This window comes from Ascaphus truei, chromosome 3 (genome assembly GCF_040206685.1).
Source record: "Ascaphus truei isolate aAscTru1 chromosome 3, aAscTru1.hap1, whole genome shotgun sequence".
NCBI lineage: Eukaryota > Metazoa > Chordata > Amphibia > Anura > Ascaphidae > Ascaphus > Ascaphus truei.
In genome coordinates this window covers 428,226,178-428,248,351 of record NC_134485.1, presented here as the reverse complement: position 1 = coordinate 428,248,351, position 22,174 = coordinate 428,226,178, and the positions used below count along the sequence as shown (strand labels likewise).

The following is a 22,174-nucleotide window of genomic DNA, read 5'->3' as shown; positions in this document are numbered from 1 at the left end:
GTTTTGTCGCCCGATGATGATGCTTTCTGATGATGTGGAGATGTTTATGTCACTTGGGTGTTGGGGTATATAAGTCACTCACTGTCCTGTGTCTGTTGCACCACCCTGAGGAAGATCCCCCTGTGGGATCGAAACGTTGGAGTTATGTGCTGTATTTAATACATTTATTTTCATTCACCTGAGTGCTGTCTCCCTTTTTGCTGCTATGCGGTAATGTATACTTTTATTATTTATATGGGACATGCACCTATTCATTATTGAATTTCTATTGGAGTGCCAGTGATTTTTTATCACATATTCTATTTATGCACTGTGCACCCATAGTGTGTACATTACGGCTTATCAGCTGCTTTTTCATTATTGATTATATACCACTACTTTGAGGCTCAGGACTGTTAGATATGGAAGAATTTGCTGACGCAGCTGAAATATTTGCTGACCTTTCTGAAACATTAGGCTACACGGATGCAGATGTAGCCAAAATACGCTATACAGAATCAGTTGATGCTGTTTTTGGACCGGAGAAACCCTCTGATGTTTATAATGATCTAATACGTTTAAAGAAGAGAGAAGTGGATTTCTACCTTCATGCTGTAACGCTATCTCATTACCACAAGGAGAAACTCCTTCCCCGTGGTTTTCGGATAAAAAACCAACCTACGATTGGACGCACGGATCCGGAATTCTGTAAGAAGTGGGTGGCCATTTTAAATAAATGCTCCTTTGACCTGACCCTGCTGGTTATTGAACAGTCCACGAAGGAAATAACGAAAATTAAACAGGACATTGCTGACATCAAGGACAAACACGGACACATTCTGGAATCAGACTCTTCAACTAATTGGATTGACAAACTCCAGACCGCAGTTGACCTACACAGGGCCAACCTTATCAAATACAAACGGGATAAGTTGAAGCAGGTCAAATCTGATTATAAAGAACGCAAAGTGTATAAATGGCTTTTGGGGCTTAGTGACAGCACTCAGGGTAGACCAGGGCAAAGGAGATACTATTCCAAATCCAGAAAGGCAGCTTTTGGAGGGTCAAGATATAATACCAGTGACACGGACCTATCTGACACCCAGGACAACACCACTACTGAACCTTTTTTAGCAAAACCACAGAATCTCGGCAAGAAACCACCGTTACCAGATTCAGACGCCGGGGACCAATCCGGAGGGGCGGTTGGAAATCAAAGGTCTCTACCACGAGAGTCGAAGACGAAAGGGGCGAGGGGAAGAACACAGAATCGGTAATCTTTAATTTATCGGACTATACCCTCACCCCGGCAGAGGTGGCGGTACTCCATAAAGGGCTCTCTTTTGTTCCCACTAACGCACAACAGCCCTTTGACTGGGAAGTAGACCTATACAGGATGCACCGTCAGCTGAAATTGAAAGACTTTTTCTGCAAGAGAGATGAGTCTGCTACCACTGGCAGAGGATTGAGCGTCTATTCGGATACTAAGAAATTCAGACCCAGAAGTGTTTTTGATCCGCAGATTACTAATCATAGCATTTCCACCTTCATGGGACTGGTTGAATCAAATACTAAACCACGAGTTATGAACCGTCAGATTAGCTATCACAATCTCACCAAGAGTGAGCGTCTGGCATTAAGATCCCTTAACAACAGAAGGGAAATTATCATCAAGCCTGCGGACAAAGGGGGAGGCATTGTAATAATGCCATACTCCTATTACCGCAATGAGATTCTGGGTCAACTCGCCCACCAGGACCATTATAAAAAGCTAACCGCAGATCCTACAGCGGTATATAAGCGTGAGGTGGATTCAATTATCACAATGGGACTAAATAATGGCTGGATCTCAGAAGATTTGGCTAAATTCTTGACCACTGACTTTCCGATTATGCCTGTACTCTACACCTTGCCTAAGGTACATAAATCTCTCATAGCACCGCCGGGTAGACCAATAATCTCGGCGCGGTCATCACTATGCCACCCACTGTCACAGTTTGTTGATTTTCACCTACAGCCTATGGTCCTACAGATGTCCTCATATATTAAAGATACTACGGACTTCATAACTAAACTGTCAGCACTAACATTGGATTTAACAGATGTCCTGCTTGTGACACTTGACGTGTCAAGCTTGTACACTAACATCCCCCACCAGGAGGGGATGGAAGCTGTCAGGAGCCATCTACACAGTACCGGCCGAGGAGATGGTCCTCCATCAGAGTTCCTTATGACTCTCATAGATCTTATATTACATAAGAATTACTTCAGATTCGAACGGACGTACTATCTCCAACTCATGGGCACTGCTATGGGGTCTAATATGGCCCCATCTTATGCGAATATCTATATGGACACATATGAGCAGACACACCTTCTACATGATTCTCCATACGCTGAGTCTATTTTATATTATGCTAGATTCATCGATGATGTGTTCCTCCTGTGGGGTGGGGGCGAACATGATCTGTTGGAATTTATTCATTATGTGAATCTCATACCATCAAACATACGCTTCACGTACCAGTACAGTGCCACTAATATAGTGTTCCTGGATACCGTGGTATACAAGGAAAATAATGTATTGTGTACTAGAATACATACAAAGGACACAGATAAGAATACTCTCTTAGACGCTCAGAGTCATCACCCTCCCCCTCTAAAGAGGGGACTCCCCTTTTCACAAATGCTCCGGGTACGGAGAATTACAAGCGATCCTACGCATGTTGAAGCAGCTTTACAGAAAATGGCAGATCGCTTCAGAGAGAGGGGCTACGATCGGACAGAAATTGATCAAGCATTAGCCAAAGCACGTTTACCAACAAGGGGTGATCTACTGAAACCTACGGTGACAACCATTGAAAATGATCGGTTTCACATAGTAACAACATATAGTACTGCCTCAAGCCAGATACAACGCAGTATAAAGCAAAACTGGCACATTTTGGCGAATGATAAACGTATCGGAAAACATTTTGAGTCCCCACCCCTCTTTTGCTATCGGCGGGGTCGGAATGTGGGGGATTACCTCATAAAGGCGGACCCAGTGGATAAATATGCAGCGAAAACGACCTGGCTAACAAAAGCTCCGGGGGTGCACAAGTGTAGAGGTTGTGTAAATTGCCAGTATTTAATGCTGGGCAACACTTTTATGCATCCGCATAAAGGTTATCCAATTAAAATTGTGGATTTTCTCAATTGTGACTCAAAATTTGTAGTCTACATTATCAAATGCCCCTGTGGGCTTCTTTACGTGGGCAAGACATCGCGTATGCTTAAGGAACGAATAGCAATGCATCGTTCCACAATACGCAAGGCCCTTGCTGACCCCACCAATTCTGATGATCTTAAGCTGTTACCAGTGGCAAGGCACTTTAAGCTTAAACAGCACAGCTTAGCCACCTTTCGTTGTATGCCCGTTGTACAAGCCCATACTCCAACCAGGGGAGGAAATAGACACAGGCTTTTGCTCCAGCTTGAGGCGAGGATGATTCACAGACTGGATTCTATGGCCCCCAAAGGCCTGAATGAGGACATGAACTTGGGTTGTTTTTTGTAATTTTTTGCAATTTTTTGTAATTATTACTGTTCAACATCAACTGTATGTACAGTATACATGGATCAGCGTAGTTCAAAATGATTATGTAAAAGGCATTTATTATACTGTATATTTTACTACAGCTTGTATATTCTTGTCGTTCAGCTTCTTCCATTGATTTTATTTTCCCCTCCCGGTTCTCTTCACTTTACCCTCACTGTGTATTGGGTGTTCTTTATTCCACATTTTTGCAGGTCCGTATATTGTATATTTATGTAGTTCTACAGACAGTATGTTCCTTTATTTGATCGCACTTTGTGTCTTTAGCAGTACTGGTATACTAGGGGTTAACTAGCAACCTATGTATATCCATGCAGCATGTGACGCCGACAGGTTTATTATGGGTTACCCGACTGGGATTACAGCGGGTTCTATCTGTCATAGGATTCTACTGATATACGCATGCCAGTATCTGTTATTCTTAGGTGCTGTTTAGAAGTAAATTCATCACTGCTACAGCACATACACATTTGCAGTGGTGTATCTATACACGTGCAGTACACATGACAACCACCGGTGTCTGCTGCCTTTAAAGAGTTGAGCACACATGTTGTTGCCTTGAAAACCGGGCCTGCTGATGCAGCATCAGTTTGTTTACATGCAATGACACTGACAGCTTGGGTTTGCTCATGTGACTTGGATTCCCCAATAGGAGTACAGACATGGAGTTGGAGCATGATCTAATTAAATTGTATTATGCACAGCTGTTTTGTCGCCCGATGATGATGCTTTCTGATGATGTGGAGATGTTTATGTCACTTGGGTGTTGGGGTATATAAGTCACTCACTGTCCTGTGTCTGTTGCACCACCCTGAGGAAGATCCCCCTGTGGGATCGAAACGTTGGAGTTATGTGCTGTATTTAATACATTTATTTTCATTCACCTGAGTGCTGTCTCCCTTTTTGCTGCTATGCGGTAATGTATACTTTTTTATATATATATATATATATATATATATATATATATATATATATATATATATATATATATATATATATATATATATATATATATATATATATATATATATGCAAATATAGCTGTATGCTCATCTGCATGTCTTAGGCAGGTCTGCAACCCCGCCTTTCCCCATTATCACCCAGCATACAGCACTTCCACTGCAGCAAGGGATTCTGGGAAATGACATGCAAATGAGCACACAGTGTCACTTATATATATATATATATACAGTCTTCGACAAATACGGTCTGATGGACGCCCGGGGCGAGTGCATTTTACCCCCTGTCGAGTTGTTTCGGAGGGGCGGCATTTTGGCATTCTCCTCCTCCAACTGCACTTAAAATGGCCACGCGGCTAAAGCAGCGCGCCACATGAGCAGTGTCAGCCTCCTCCCCCCCCCCCTTAGCCTCATCCTACAGGAGCGTGGGAGGGGCGGGGCACCGTCACAGGAGCCACCAGGAGGGTTGCAGGGCCTGAGGGGAGAGTGCTGATGCCGACATGAGTCGGAGGCAACGGAGACTGGATCAGGTACCGGGGGAAGGGGGAAACACGCATACACCAGCGCCCCCCCCCCCCCCCCTGCAGAGCTGAGGTAGCTATCCCGGGCCGGGAGGCTGCGGTGGGCCGAGCCCCAGCCGTCCCGGGGCTGTGTTCCCACAGGTCCCCGCTTCCCCCCCCGGTCCCCGTGTCAGCCCGCGGGGTGGGAGATGGGAGCAGGGACGTCCCCCTCAGGTCCCCGCTGCCCCCCGGTCTCGCAGAGCGGGAGATGGGCAGGGCTGGGGGGAGCGTGGTGGTGGTGCTGGTCGCGGCCTTTCCTCTCCCCCCCGTTGTGTGCAGAGAGAGAGAGAGTGTGTGTTTGTATATATGGGAGAATGTGTGTGTGACGCCCGGGGTCCCCCCCAATCAGCTCTCTCTCTCTCTGCCTCTGCCTCTGTCGGGTATATATCAGCTAGTAGCAAATGAAAATATTCCTGTATGCTCATTTGCATGTCTTAGACAGGTCTGCAAACCCGCCTTTCACCATTATCACCCAGCACTTCCACTGCAGCAAGGGATTCTGGGAAATGACATGCACCGCTAACCTCCCCAATGTGCTGGCGTAACTGCGGTCAAATAGGCACATTTAAACATATATGGTGGTCCTGCCCCAAAATCATCCTATTCTGGGGAAGAATTAGACACCTAATAGAAGAGATAACAGGGGTAGAGCTAACATGGGACATAGAAACAATACTCTTACTAAAACCGACTGACGGACTTGAGAGAAAAATAGACTTTTTGATAACGCAGATCCTCTCCGCAGCCAAAACTCTAATAGCAAGACATTGGAAACAGAACGACCCCCCCCCCCCCCCGATCAACGAGGTACTGCACAAGATAAACTACATAATGACGATGGAAAGACTTACAAGCCTAATACACGACAGACATAACACCTTCCTGACAACATGGGACCCCTGGGAGACTTACATATGGAAGAACCCAATAGGAACCATAAAATAGTAAGGAAACCAGAAACAACTACTAAAGGTTAGGTAGATCTAGACCTAGCATAGGATGTAACAAGTATCATGGAATGTTCGCTTCCTGCATGAAGCCAGTGATGGATGTTACCCCACCGCCCTACCCCCCCACCGCCCTACCCCCCCACCTCATAACCCTTTTTTTTCTGTACCCCCCTCCCCCCCTTTATATGTTACCATGTTTCCTGAAAAATAAAAAAATATATACGTTTAAAAAACCATTTTTAACATGGTTCCCTATAGGCTTAAGCTTGCTGCATGGTCACAGTTTTAAGCACAGCCAGGGTTAAGGTGCATAGCCAGAAAACATCTTAAAAATGGTTTTGAAGCAAAAGGTGACACTGCGCCCATTTGCATGTCATTTCCCAGAATCCCTTGCTGCAGTGGAAGTGCTGGGTGATAATGGTGAAAGGCGGGGTTGAAGACCTGTCTAAGACATGCAAATGAGCATACAGAAATATATATATATATAGGGAACCATGTTAAAAATGTGTGCTCATTTGCATGTCATTTCCCAGAATCCCTTGCTGCAGTGGAAGTGCTGTATGCTGAGTGATAATGGGGAAAGGCGGGGTTGCAGACCTGCCTAAGACATGCAGATGAGCATACAGCTATATTTGCATATATATATATATATATATTTATATTTTATTTTTATTTATTTTTTTCAGCACACAATAGGTTATAATGTTACACACTTGCTCATGCTTTCTCGTGAAATGATTCTTATGGGCAGCTTGAAACTAATGATATACAATGTATTAGTATCAGGGGCGACTTGAAACAGAGTGACAGGATATATATCTTTCTTAGTTCTTTATCTTTCTGAGAAATCAGTGTGTTTTAGTTTTGTGAGAAACAAGTATGTCATTTAGAGTAAGTTAGCAGACAGTGATTAATGTTTCTCTGTTCTGAGCGTATAAGAAGGGAGCAATGTTAATCATACATTAGTACCTTCTACTTTCTAAAGATGCTTGTTACATCGAATGGAAGCATCTAATAACTTCAAATACTTTAAGATGAGCTGAGCTGAAGTATATACTATATTATAGGCTAAAGCCGTAAAATTCCAGGCATTACTGAAATCCCTGCTCTCTGATTGGTCAGAATTCCGGGCATTATTCATTCAGTAATGCCCGGAATTTTTGAAAACTTTCCAACTCACATCAAAGCAGAGAAGCAGGGAGCGCTGAGAAAAAAACCCGGCAAGTTTGAAACTTAACTGCAGCAGCCCTGCTCCTCCTCACTGAGCACACTGAACATGGCAGCACAAGCAGCCTCTCTCCCCCTCCCTCCCCTATCTCCCCCCCTCTCTGACAGCTGCTAGTGCTGTCAGAAGCTGCCATGTCCCAACTGTTAACTTTGTTGCTTGAAACAAAGTAAGATTTCTCACCACATCTATTGCCTGTGCTACTGTAATGTCATTTGTATTTCTTTTTATTTAGTTGTAGTTAATATCACAGTCCCCCCACTTCTCTCCCCCTTCTCTCCCACATCTTCCCTCCGCCCACCTCTCACCCTCCATTCCCCCCAATTTTCCCCCTCACCCCTCTTTTTTCCCCTCACCTCTCCCCCCTCACCTCTCTCTTCCCCCCTCACCTCTCTCTTCCCCCCTCATCTCTCTCTCTCTTCCCTCCCCTACTTCCCTCTTCCCCCCCCTCACCCCCCTCACCTCCCTCTTCCACCCCCCTCACCTCCCTCTTCCACCCCCCTCACCTCCCTCTTCCACCCCCCGCACCTCCCTCTTCCACCCCCCGCACCTCCCTCTTCCACCCCCGCACCTCCCTCTTCCACCCCCCGCACCTCCCTCTTCCACCCCCCGCACCTCCCTCTTCCCCCCCCCCGCACCTCCCTCTTCCCCCCCGCACCTCCCTCTTCCCCCCCTCCTCTCTCTTCCCCCCCCTCCTCTCTCTTCCCCCCCCCTCCTCTCTCTTCCCCTCTCTCTTCCCCTCTCACCCCCTCCTCACCTCTCTTCCCCTCCTCACCTCTCTCTTCCCCTCCTCACCTCTCTCTTCCCCTCCTCACCTCTCTCTTCCCCTCCTCACCTCTCTCTTCCCCTCCTCACCTCTCTTCCCCTCCTCACCTCTCTCTTCCCCTCCTCACCTCTCTCTTCCCCCTCACCTTTCCCCCCCACCACTTCTCATCCCTCCCCCCACCACTTCTCTCTTCCCCCCTCCTTCACCTGTCTCTTCCCCCCCTCCTTCACCTCTCTTCCTCCCCTAAACCTCTCTCTCTCTGGCCCCTCCTTAACCTCTCTTCCTCCCCTAAACCTCTCTTTCTCCGGCCCCCCTCAGCCCTCTCATCTTCTACTTTACTTCTTTTTCCTACACAGGTATATACACCGATAAAAATCAATGACTACAAAAATGTATCTTTTTTTATGAAAAATTAAAAATAAGCCTACATTTAGCCTATAATAGTAATAATCCCCTCAGAACAGGGCATTACTGCCCAATAATGCCCTGGCTGGGTTAAAGTCCCTCGGCTTCGCCTCGGGCCTTCAACTCTTCCAGCCAGGGCATTATTGGCCAGTAATGCCCTGTTCTTCGGGGATTAATACTTAAATATGCTGTATCCTTGCTACATGAAAGCGGATTGAAGAAAGAATAATAAAGAATGGTGATTTTTGAACTGAACCAGGTTTCCTGATTATTATATCGAGTGGAGGATTTTGTAACATGGCGAGCCCCCGGCACCTGGCGTGCCGGACGCCATGACGTGCCGGACGCCATGACGTGGTGGCTAAGGTAAGGGGGCATCCAAAAGGTTGAGGAATGCTTAATAATATTTAAGCCGCCATCCACCGGGATGTTTTTTTTAATGATGTTTCTGTTTTATCCGTGGAGTCCCTCTGTTCAGGAGAAATGTAGTGCTGAACTCCCCCAGTGCCCCGGGTAATCACAAAATCTTCTGGTTGTGTCATCGCCGGCATCGAGTAACTGAGCAGTGCATTTATTTCTTCCAACTGATTGGTTGCCGCCATTTCTCTCAGTGACAAGAAAGCAGTGGTTTTGAGATCTACTCATTCAGCTTATTAATTTGGCACTCACAATAAATATTAATTGTATATTGTGGGTGGCCAACCTCAGTCCTCAAGTGCCACCAACAGGTCAGATTTTAAGGATATGCCTGCTTCAGCACAGGTGTCCCAGTCATTATGATGACTCAAGGTGTCCCAGTCATTATGATGACTCAAGGTGGCACTTGAGGACTGGAGTTGGCCAGCCCTGCTTTAGAACATCGGTGCACAAACTGGGGGGCGCCGGAGATTTTTGTAGGGGGACGCGCTGGATGCAGAGGCCCCACATTAAATGAAATGCCGGGGGATCGCGGGAGGCCTCTGCAACCTATTACTTACCGAGATTTAGGCGTCTGCTGACGCGTCGCCATGGCAACACGGCGTCATTTGACGCAGGGAACGGAGGTAAGGGGGCGTGAGCACCGGGGGCAGCAGTAGTGGCCACAACATTCAGACTCTCTGACTGGTCTTTTAATCTGGCCATTAACCATTAATTCATTTAAACGTTAGCCTTTAACCCTTTGAATACCCTATGACATTGGGGAGATGTCATCTTTAGTGGCGCCCTGGTGGCCGTATGACGCTGCCCCACCACCACAGACGTTTTACTTGTTTCTAGGAGAGATCAAGACCTCAGCGGGCAGTGAGCCGACATCGTGATGGGAGCAGAAGAGGAAGGACTTCCTCCTCTTCACTTCCTGACGACACAGGGGGGAGGGGGCGGGATTGGGTTCATTTGATTGCTACACTTTCCATCACACAAGGGGTTAATAGTAATAATCCCCTCAGAATAGGGTATCGCCTGGCTATTAACCCTTCAACGGGTTAAAGGCCCTTAACCTAGTGTAATAATGGTCTGTTCTGAGGGATGTTTATAGGGATTTTCATCTGAAAATGTCTTGAACGGCCGCTTCGGAGTATATTGAATATCCCCCTAAATCTTGGTGGTTCATACAATTAAAAAAAACAAAATATGACCCAAGTACAGTATAAGCATATATATATATTTTTTTTTTTTAATTATTATTTTTTTTAATTCAATGTTTATATTTACAGCTCAGAATCTGAGGGAAGGGGTCCTTCTCTATTTATAATTATAATCTAATCCAATGTAATTCCTTATGCGCTTCTGAATGTCTGAAGAGGGAAGTGTTTTCTTTCCCTTTAAACCACCCGGTCCTTATCAGAGAGCTAATAAAGATAACGGGGGGTTGGACTCTTCAAAAATAAATCACAAATACTTATTGGTGTCAGATTTGGGTCAAAATGTATCAATTATCCAGATGAGAGCCCCTTAAACATGTCACTGGGATTGGTTCACTTTGGCGCTGGGACAAAAGGCAGGAGTAGCACCATGGCTGATACTATACACCTGATACATAAAGCTTGGCCCCCTGCAGACGCACTTAGCAGAACGCCCTCCTACTGTCTCTGTACGTTCTCCCTACCTACCAATTAGACTGTAAGCTCCTTGGACCAGGCGTTCCTCTTCCTAAATGTTACTTTATGTCTGATGCACTTATTCCCATGATCTGTTATTTGTATAATTTGCTATTTATATGGATTGTCACGTGTATTACTGCTGTGACGCGCTATGTACACTAATGGCGCTATATAAATAAAGACATACATTCATACATACGATAACTAAACTGAAAATACTCCCCACTGGGCAGACTTTTTTTTAAGGTATTAATCACCTACATTAAGACCATGAAATATATCACAGCGATTATGTCCTTTTGCCCATAGGTGAGACCTCTTTGGAAACACACAATAATTGTGCTAATCTGACCAGCATTAGCTGCTGGGCATTGTTCTGCTCACCTGTATCACGGTTCTCTTTGACTGCCTCCATATCTTTCAGGCGCAGTTCATGGCGGGTGAGCCGCCTCTTCCCAAACGCCGCTTTCACCTTGAAGTACTTCTCAGAGAAAGCCAACAGCCGGAATGTCGACACCTGGTGGTCACTGTTGATGGCGTGAATTGTGACGGTGTCAAATTCAACCCTGTCCCGAAACCTGGTGTATGACAGAGAGGAAGGACATTGTCACAAACAGCACCGTATGCAGAGAAGCTCCCCGGATCCCGGGTATTCCTCTTTGGTTAACCCCCTCACCGTCAGAGAGGCCAGCAACACATTATATGCATCTTAAATCCAAGGGTATAAAATGGCTAAGAAATAATTAAAAGAAAAAAATATAAGAAAAACATAAAAGAGAAAGAATAAAATCAAAGATAGTTAGTATACCCAAGGGAAATGTTAGTAATTAGTTGCGCACACAAGGGTCGTTAGTAGCAGTCCTACATGTATCCTCCTCTTCAGAGATCCTTTGTATCGTTCAGTGTCTCCCAAAAACCCAAACCATAGTTCAATACCAGAGTGTATTTGTATAAAAATGTCACTCTCAATTTCTCTTAAACACTACAGCCAAAGTAGTGATTTTGCCAGAGCTGCCCTGAAAGATTTCCCCGTCGGTGCTTGCCGGCATCTCCCTGCGACCCCAACTACTTCTAGTCCAGCCACAGCAATGGAAACTTCCAGTCATCTCCGCCGGCAACATTCTCCTACCGTGAACACTTCAATTCCATCCAACGCGTTTCGTGGATCTATTATCCACTCTACAACAATATTACTAAACACCCGTAATTAAAATAGAATCTGAACAGCAAAAGGTGTTAAGTTTTCTCCTTTAAACCATAATTAGGACAATTATTATAATTCCTACTTTGATTGTATGAAATTTTATTCCTGAAAATACCAATCCATAATAATGTAATATATTCACTAGGAATTATAAATGAAAGGGAGTAAACCCAGTGTATACAGAAGGAAGGAAGGGATATAGATATATACAAAAAGAACTTTAATTTAAAAAAAATGCAAATGTATATAATAATTTTAAATATATGGGGGGGGGGGCGGAGGTGTGAACAGGAGGGGGGGGGCAGCTGTGAACGGGGGGGAACAGAGCTGTAAACAGGGGGGAATGGAGCTGTGAATGGGGGGGGGACGGAGTTGTGAACATGGGGGGGGGGGGACCGGAGCTGTGAAGGGAGAGGGGGCCGCATTCATGTGCAGGGGGGGACCGGATTGCTGTGAACGGGGGAGAAAGAGAGAGGGGGGCAGAGAGGGGAAGTGGGAGAGAGAGGTGAATGGGGAGAGAGAGGGGGAGCGGGAAAATTACATACCGGGCAACGCCGGGTATATCAGCTAGTAGTTTATAAAAGAATGTTTTCAAATAAAGACTTCATATAGAATAAGTCTTCAGATAAATAGTGTTACATATACACTGTACCTCCTATTTGTATACAGGTATATATAATACATGATATAACATTCGAAATGCATACCAATAATAAGAAAATGTGAATATAAAATATTATTAGAATAACTGGAGATGGACATTTAAGGGTTATTATTTGAACAGCACTAGTAAGCCTATAAAAGGAAAGACTCTATAAAGTGAATGGCAACCCATGGTAAAGTGGACAGCAGACCCAGGAAACGCGTTGGGTGGTCCTGGGTTTTGCACTATGGTTTGTTTTCTTCTTTTATTGATCGATCAAAGGGAGACGGACTGAATGGTACGAAGGATCTCGGAAGACCTGTGACCTTATTGTTTTATCATTTTTTTTATCTACAGATGTAGCAAGACTCATCTGTCCCGGGCGCTGCGGTCAAGGAAGCAAGAGTGCGCGGCGCCCGCAGACCGCGTCTCCCGCGACCGAGCTGCTTCCTAATGTTTCTGCACCAAAGTTTCTCCAGAATATAAACTAAACAAAAACGATTCGATGATTTTGATATATGACACATAACTTGGAGAAAAAAAACCCTTTCTTTTTTTTTGTAACCGGCTTCCTGCGACCTTTTCAGGAATATTGTATGTTACAACATAGACAGAGCAGAAAATGGTAACCTGAGTTACAGTAAATGTAGCCGTGCTTCCTATTTTATTTAACAAGCTTGGGTTATAGGGAGTTTTGGGGCATAGGTAGGCAAGCACCAGTTTTTCCTCTACAAGTCCCATGGTCATGGAGATGTCATTATTATTCCAATTGTGATTCGTCAAATTGGCCACATGTTACTTGCTTCCCGGGAAACTACGCCATTAGAGGAAGACACTGTATGTATCAGCTGTGATTGTAAAAAAAGACTTTGGGCCTCATGCAGAGAGCAGCGCTATTTAGAATTGGAGAGGGGGAAAAAATTTAGCTTTTTTTGGAGAGTTTTTTTCTCCATATGCAGAAAGGGCATAAAACTGCATTTACAATCCTTTCTGCATATGGAGAGTTTCAACCAGCGCTATGAGCGCTATGAGCGCTGTTGAAACTACTGGGGAAAAAATTGCGTTTTTTTTTTTTCCCCCTCCACCGGCCGCGGAGCGCCAGCTGCTTGGTGGAGAGGAAAAATGTTGAAAATCGCGCCATTTTTTTGGCGCGAACAGCCACTAGATGGCGATCGCGGCTCTCTGCATATGGCAGGAAAAAAAACTGGAGAGATTAGAAACTCTCCAGCCGCGCGGCGAATTTCAAGCAACAAAAAAAAAAATGGCGCTTTTTTTTAAACTTGCCTTTTACGGCGGTTTAAAGCTCCATTTTCGCCGGCAAATGGCGAGATTCCTTTTTGCGCTGCTCTCTGCATGAGGCCCTTAATCTCTTAGCCTTTGTCAATGCCACTCAGTTGCTGCACATACTTTATTTATGCTAATAACAGGATCAGTACGTTTGGTAAGAAAGACTCCAATGAAGCCAATGATGCAGTAAATGAGTGATGCGGCTTCAGTTCCAGTGGAGATACGTTGACATCGTCTTATCACTTACCGGTCCTCAAGTTTCTGCAGTCCAATCTTGTGTTTCTCCTGCTCCCAAGCCAGCTCTTTCAGAACAGTGCGGATCCTCTCTGATGTCTGCCTCTCCATCTCCTCCCGGATTCTGCGATCCATCTCAAACTCCTACAATGGGAAGGACCACATGGATATAGGACATTTGAAATCCCGCCCTGACACGGACATGATTTCATTCATTCCACCAGGAGTAAACAAAACGACTGCCCTTAAACTGGACACCAGTGCGGCCGCTGTCTAGCGGTGTCATTTAATTTTAGCTACAGTAGTTACTTAATGGCCCTGCTCTTCTTCCATGTGATATTGTTACAATGTGCTGGAAAAACCGTACAATTGTAAGCAGGATGTTACTTGCACGGGGTATTGAAGAAGATGTTTGCCGTTTGGGTATCATTTTATATCCTAAGAACATCTCTCCCTTGAATGTAGAGATATGTAAAATGTTTGCTGAAATTTGGGAACCAGGCGAAATTTGCCCTTTTTCCCCCACAAAAATGAAGCCGTAAAAGTCAATATGCCGCTGACCTGATCCTAAATTCCGCCATATTCCCTAAAAGCGGCACATTTCTGGCTAAGTGGGCAGACATTTTGAGTACTCTCACCCTTTTTGAAAATGTGAAATACAAAAGAAACATGGCACAAAGCGCATTGTAAAACATTCGTACATCTCTACATCGAAAGGCCAAGAAATAAAACAGAGGTTCAACAAGTCCATTGTGCTGAAGTAAGAAGGTGTGAAGAGTATATCACCAGGACCTTCCACACTTCAGACACCAACGCCCCAATCCCTTATGCTGTGAAGTCACCTTCCCCATGCTCAGAAAGATTTAAGCTCCATTCTAATGAAAGGAGCTGCCATCTTCCGGAGCAAGGGGAAGTCAGCTTCACAGCGTATGGAATTGGGGCTCAAGTTGGCTTTAGGAGAGGGGTGCTCAATTCCAGACCTCAAGCCCCCCCCTCTCCCCCAACAGGTCAGGTTTTCAAGATATCCCTGCTTCAACAAAGGTGGCTCAATCAGTCCCTGCTTCAAGACAGGTTGTTCAATCAATCCCAGCTTCAGCACAGGTGGTTTAATCAGTCACTGCTTCAACACAGGTGGCTCAATCAGTCACTGCTTCAACACAGGTGGCTCAATCCATCCCAGCTTCATCACCTGTTCAGAAGCTGGGATATCCTGAAAACCTGACCTGTTGGGGGCTTGAGGACTGGAGTTGAGCCCCGCTGGTGTAGGACACTCACTGCTCTCCCCAGCTGCATGTGAGATGGCAGCTCCGTATTCTTGATCAGCAGCAGCCGGAACTGGTTCCTCAGCAGCGCCAGCTCCTTCCTCTTGCTGGCCTTCTTTTCCTCCGCTTGCCTGAGCATCAGGTCGTATTGCAGTTTCTGCTTGGCATTCTCAATGCTGCCGAGCAAAATGCAAAGAGTCAATCAAAAGAAGAAGAAGCATTTCATGGAATGTCCCAGGATCTGTTACCGGAGGTGACACATTATTGGATCCCCATAAGAATGCTTGTTACAGGTTACTAAATGATACCAGCTTGGAAGATCACAAACGTCTCTTCTGTGACGCCAGTCCACGGCTCACGAGGAGCTCTCTTGGTGAATTTCACAGCATCATTTTCAATAGCCGAGAGCCTGGACATATTGCCGTATCTTGCCATTCATGATAGTCATCCAAGCTGTCGCTTACATTTATATCCTTTTATTATTAAAGTCATTCTAAAGGCATCATACTGCATGTAGAGCAATAGTTTTACTAGGTTCCTCCCCTGTTTCTTGTCAGTTCATCAGTGGTCCATCCCCTCAACGGAGGTGACAATCAGGGCCGCCGACATGGGGTCCAGAAGGTACAGGTGTCCCGGGCCCGCTAGCTGGGGGGGCCCAGCGGCTGGCGGCGCAAGTTGGCCCCGATCTCTGTCCAAGCCCGGCTGCCGGTCCTCTCGCACCCGGCTCTCTCTCAGATGCCTGCAGGTCTCTATCACTGTCCCACGCCGACGGGCCTCTGTGATGTCAGCGCGCCGGAAGTAGGCTTGGCCCAGCATCCGGCGCGCGACGTCATGGAGGAAGGTCCGGCGGAGGAAGCCTGCTGTGAGTGAGAGCCGGGGCCCGGCCGCGAGAGACCCAGAGGTCGGGCCTGGCCAGAAGTCGGGCCCAACTTGCAGTGCCGGCTGGATGGGCCCCTGCAGACCATCCACAAGGTAAGTCTCTTTTTTTTTAAATATGTATTGGGCATCTTGTTTATATGTATTAGAGGGTGATTCTTTTTTTAAATATTTATTGGGGGTGTAGGGGTCTTTTTAAAATGTATTGGGTGGGGGTCTTTTGAAGTGAAACTTCTTTAGCGGCACCTATTACATGAGAAAAATTCTATAGCAGTAAATGGACTGCATGGTGACGGAAGTGGTGTCACTGCTGGCAGAAGAGACCATCAGCGACATCAGCTTCCAACACCAGCAGTCACCGGAGAGGAGGAAGGCAGCGCGCGGGGGGAGAGGAGAGGAGGAAGGCAGCGCGCGGGGGGAGAGGAGAGGAGGAAGGCAGCGCGCAGGGGGAGAGGAGAGGAGGAAGGCAGCGCTCGGGGGAGAGGAGAGGAGAGGAGGAAGGCAGCGCGGGGGGAGAGGAGAGGAGGAAGGCAGCGCTCGGGGGAGAGGAGAGGAGAGGAGGAAGGCAGCGAGCGGGGGGAGAGGAGAGGAGGAAGGCAGCGCTCGGGGGAGAGGAGAGGAGGAAGGCAGCGAGCGGGGGGAGAGGAGAGGAGGAAGGCAGCGCACGGGGGGAGAGGAGGAAGGCAGCGCGGGGGGGGAGAGGAGAGGAGGAAGGCAGCGCGCGGGGGGAGAGGAGAGGAGGAAGGCAGCGCGCAGGGGGAGAGGAGAGGAGGAAGGCAGCGAGCGGGGGGAGAGGAGGAAGGCAGCGCGCGGGGGGAGAGGAGAGGAGGAAGGCAGCGCGCGGGGGGAGAGGAGGAAGGCAGCGCTCGGGGGAGAGGAGGAAGGCAGCGCGCGGGGGGAGAGGAGAGGAGGAAGGCAGCGCGCGGGGGGAGAGGAGAGGAGGAAGGCAGCGCGCGGGGGGAGAGGAGAGGAGGAAGGCAGCGCGCGGGGGGAGAGGAGAGGAGGAAGGCAGCGCGCGGGGGAGAGGAGAGGAGGAAGGCAGCGCGCGGGGGGAGAGGAGAGGAGGAAGGCAGCACGCGGGGGGAGAGGAGGAAGGCAGCACGCGGGGGGAGAGGAGGAAGGCAGCACGCGGGGGGAGAGGAGAGGAGGAAGGCAGCGCACGGGGGGAGAGGAGGAAGGCAGCGCGCGGGGGGAGAGGAGGAAGGCAGCGCGCGGGGGGAGAGGAGGAAGGCAGCGCGCGGGGGGAGAGGAGAGGAGGAAGGCAGCGCGCGGGGGGAGAGGAAAGGAGGAAGGCAGCGCGCAGGGGGAGAGGAGAGGAGGAAGGCAGCGCGCAGGGGGAGAGGAGAGGAGGAAGGCAGCGCGCGGGGGGAGAGGAGAGGAGAGGAGGAAGGCAGCGCACGGGGGGAGAGGAGGAAGGCAGCGCGCGGGGGGAGAGGAGAGGAGGAAGGCAGCGCGCGGGGGGAGAGGAGGAAGGCAGCGCGCGGGGGGAGAGGAGGAAGGCAGCGCGCGGGGGGAGAGGAGAGAAAAACACACACACCGACTCACAAAACAACTCACACAAAATCCGTCTGCCGTGTCCGCATTTCCGCTAAGGGGGAGGGAGAGAGTGGTGGCTGCTCCGGGCCGGGGGACTCAGACAGCGACAGCTCAGACATACCCCCGTGTCTGAGGACCTAGTCATCTAGAGCTTTTCAAACAGCATTTTAACCCCTTCACTGCCAAAGGGGCCAATAAATGCATTGAAAGTGGTCATCTCAATCGCCCCTCCTGTAGGGAGACGTTACCTGTAAGCATTTGGATCCTCAATATCTTCTGCTGGCTTTTCTAGTTCCAGCGCCACCTGTGATAACATGGAAAGAAGAACGGGTTACACATTCTGATTACAACCAGGTCACAGTCTCGGTCCGGTTGGGGTAAACGATCGTATTTAAGTCTCATGTTGGGAGACTAATCATGTCATAACGATGTCATTCATTCCTAGACTGCCTCAATATATGTATACAAGGATTCAGCAGTGTTCACATTGCAAGCTGTTTTACAGGTGGGCGAGCGTGTGAATGCTGGGTGACGCCCCCTCTGACTGGCCCGGAGACAGCGCAGGTCTGCGTAACCTCTTTACTTCCAGAAGGTATTCCTCAATGTGCCAGATATGCATTGCATGCTTTCCCGTGAAACACAAAGAGCGTCAGTTTAATTTTGTGCCTCGTCGAGTCAATGTATCAAGGTCTTTGCTCAGTTTTAATGCCCATGGGAGTCAGCTTACGATTTCGGGAGTGTAACACGAAGGAGTTAGGGAGAAGTCGCATGGTGCGCAGAGAATAACAAGATGCATGAAACGCGGCACCTCTGTGCGTCACTGTCTCTCCCCTCAATCTGCAGCAACTTGCCAGGTCTGAGATGCTGCAAACCTTACTGCTTGGGAACGTGTGCCAGATGCAAGAGGCGCTGGGGCAGCAAACGTGTTACATAAGCTGCATGCGCATTGATATATGGACCCCATAGGGTTAACATAGGTTAAAGATGCGCTGGTACCAAACAGATGCACAACAGGGGCAACAACAGCGATTGATATATATCCAAGACACAAAATGTTCTTGTTTTCTCTAGGTTTTGTTTTAGCGATCTGGGTGGTTATGTATAAGAGTCTCCCGGCTGCTAAACCAGAGCAAAACGCTGCACCAGATATCAAACTGTCCCGTAGGATACAATGGGGATCTTCGCATTGAGAAAGCTGGTGCACTTTTTTGTCCCAGTTTTGCAGACGGGAACGTTTTATACATAGCACTCTGGGGGATTTTGGGCCCCAGGTTTACAGGTTTTACAACAGTTAAAGCTTTGTTATAATGCTGTTTATATTGTGATATCGTTACCATTAGAGCACATAAAAAGTACACCCCTTATGAGTCATGAGATATTGCAATGAGCCTTCTATGTTGGACACATTAAATATATCACAATTTATAAAGTGTTGTGTGGGACAACTGTGGCTAATAGAAATAATACTCGAGTCTAAACCGGGGTTCTCAAACTCAGTCTTCAAGGGCCACAAACAGGTCGGCTTTTATGGGTATCCCTGCTTCAGCTGGGACTGATAGAGCCACCTGTGCTTCAGCTGGGACTGTTTGAGCCACCTGTGCTGAAGCAGGGATATCCTGAAAACCTGGCCTGTTGGTGGCCCTTGAGGACTGAGTTTGAGACCCCTATATATTGCCACAGCACTCCAGGATTAGAAAAATATAAAGATACATTTATTCAACACATCACAAGATACAAATAATAAAATCTAAGCGACGTTGCAAGCCAAAAACCAACCCTTTCTCAAGGAGCTTGAGAAAGGTCTGTTTTTTGGCTCAAAACGTCGCTCAGATTTTATTGTTTGTGTCTCGTTATGTGTTAAATAAATGTATCTTTATATTTATCTAATCCTGGAGTGCTGTGGACATTTTCTATTTTTAAATTGTTTTGATTCGGAGAGGTGAACACCGATCGTCCAGCGAGCACCTAATCCTACCGCCAAATTTCTATTCACTTTCTATGTATCTTCTGCAGTGCTTCACCAAATTGTGTGTATATATACTGTGTTATATACAGTGTTCGACAAACCTATACATTTGCTCGCCCCGGGCGAGTGGATTTAACCCCCGGGCGAGTAAATATTGGCCCAAGCAGCACACGTTTGGTACTAGGTGGCGAGTAGATTTTTTTGTGTGGCGAGTAGATTTTTTGGTGATTTGTCAACCACTGGTTTTATATATATATATATATATATATATATATATATATATATATATATATATATATATACATACATAACATAAGAAGTATTTTTTAGGACTTTACTTAATTAGTAATGATACCTACGGTACTAATAGCCCAGCATGGTTCAGCACGTAGTTTATACAGGGTGTCCACACTAAAAAGAGGCCCGAACCATGGTAAACATTAAAAGTGGCACGGCGTATTTACTTGTAGGCAACTTCAATAAAGAAAATACAATAATTGAATTAATAACTGATTATATTTAAACGTTTGAATTCTTTTATGAATCTATGATAAGTGCTGGAAATATCCTCCATTTCCTTCTACACACTTCTCAGCCCTACCCATCATGCTTTGTACGACTTGTTGCCTGTCACAGACTGAACCCCTTCCTCGCCATTTGGCAACACATTTCGGTAGGACCCCGGTTGCCGGTGGTCTTTCTTGATATTGTTCGGCAAAATATTCAAGCTACTGTTGAAACGATTTTCTTTCACTCTAAATTCCCACAATAAACACACTTTGCGCTAATGAAAACACTATTTGGAAGGACACTGTTCTAGCAATTGAATAGAAAATAACCGATAATACTAGCAACTGGGTAATCAAAATATTACCAACTCATAATGGGGCCTCTTGTAGTGTAAAGCAACCTGTATAACGAGAGACTTGTTTTAATGTTTACAATGGTCTGTGCCTCTTCGTGTGGACACCCTGTATATGAGCTTTGAAGACCTCTTTAGATGACATCTGAAGACTAGAGTGATTAAACTAGAGAAATACTGGAAACCCATTTCATATAACGGGGTCTATACTTTTAGCCATGTGAGCAAATATAAATATTCTGAGATTCGATGACCTCTAGAGAGTTTTGGGGGCAGAAGACATACCCTTGGAGAAGGCACTCTGGCCACTTTCAGGTTGCGCTCAATGTCCTCCATGGACAGGATGCTGAAGGTAAAGATGTTACTATCTGCGCCACATGTCACCAAATACTGATCGTCGTAGCTGGAAGAGATGGCCTGGATTCTCCCGTACTCGTTATCATGGACGCCCTGGGACCAGAAGCCGTGCATTGAAGTCAGTATGGGATCGTTTGCCTGCAGTGGGTAGACCCGCACAGCTCCGTCCTTCATCCCACAAAATAGCAACTGCTTGTTGGAGCTGTGAATCAAATAAACGCTTTTTATGTTCGATACAAACAATTCATTTCATTTGCCGTTCTTAGTAGGGTAGAGAAAAACAACAAAAAACCTGTTTAATTTTTCTACGAGCTAAGAATTGTGACTAAGAAAGCACCAGACACGACGATAAATCTCTATTGATTTAATAACGATTTTTGAAAAACTGGCTATTCTTGCCCCAGGTAAAACTTGGTATAAAACCGTTTCATGATAAGGTACAGAAAATATTAAGTATTTTAATCATCTGGCACACAGATCGGGTGATCCCTGCGAGTGTCTGGGGGCCCTCGGGTGGTTCCTGTGGGTGTGTAGGGGCCCTGGGGTGGTCCCTGCGGGTGTCTGGGAACCCTCTGGTGGTCCCCGCGGGTGTCCGGGGGTTCTCAGGTAGTCACTGCGGATACCAATCCCGTGGCAAAAAGAATATGTGCAATACATTGACATAAATACACCCCCTCTACATATACAGTACAGTAATGGGCAAAATAAATAAGTAAATACACCTTTCTACATACCCCACCATCATGAAGGGCATCCTCGTCAGCATACTGCAGGTCCATGTCCTTCAATGCCAGCAACAATACATAAAAAAATACAATCCAACGGCCCCTAACCCCTTAATCACCTTAGCGGTTAGTTAGTAATTAAGGGGTTAACCCACCCTCCCCCTCTACCCACCCGGGAGGCCTAACCACCCACCCCGGGACCACTATACCCACCCTATACCCATTGATTGGAATAGTGGTACATCATACCCATATAATATGGGCATGATAAGCCACTATAGCAGTCAATGGTCACCCTAATAAAAAAGCATGAAGGCCAAAAATACACAATAATAAAACATATACACAAGCACCTAAACACCCCAATTGAAGAAATAAAAGCACTAGCCAACCAATTAAATAAATAAATGCACTCACCAACTAATCAATTAATTAATTAATTTTAAACACTAGCCAACCAAACAATTAATGAATGTAAACCAGTAGCCAACTAAACAAATAATTCATTTATTACGCTTACCAATCCTAAAATGTACTAAAAACAAGCCATCCAAATTCCTAACAATCGAATCCAAACAATAAAAACAAATAGAAAAATTACAATCAATTCAAAACAAGCATTTGCCAAAAAATGCATTGGCTGTCACTGTATTTATTTGTACCCTAAAGGAGCACAGATTAATACATTATCAGTCAATG

At 46.4% G+C, this 22,174-nt stretch overlaps 1 protein-coding gene across 2 annotated transcripts in view; it reads right to left on the bottom strand.

Moving 5' to 3' along the window:
* Window positions 1-22,174, bottom strand: part of CFAP44 (cilia and flagella associated protein 44) — a 131,836-nt gene that overhangs the window by 51,663 nt on the left and 57,999 nt on the right. For both annotated transcript variants that reach the window (XM_075592860.1, XM_075592859.1), the window contains exons 19-23: window positions 20,679-20,952; window positions 17,814-17,869; window positions 15,167-15,329; window positions 13,905-14,035; window positions 10,908-11,101 (exon numbers count right to left, since the gene is read on the bottom strand). In XM_075592860.1, coding sequence (XP_075448975.1) covers window positions 10,908-11,101; window positions 13,905-14,035; window positions 15,167-15,329; window positions 17,814-17,869; window positions 20,679-20,952 — 818 coding nt within the window. The remainder of the gene's footprint in view (window positions 1-10,907; window positions 11,102-13,904; window positions 14,036-15,166; window positions 15,330-17,813; window positions 17,870-20,678; window positions 20,953-22,174) is intronic.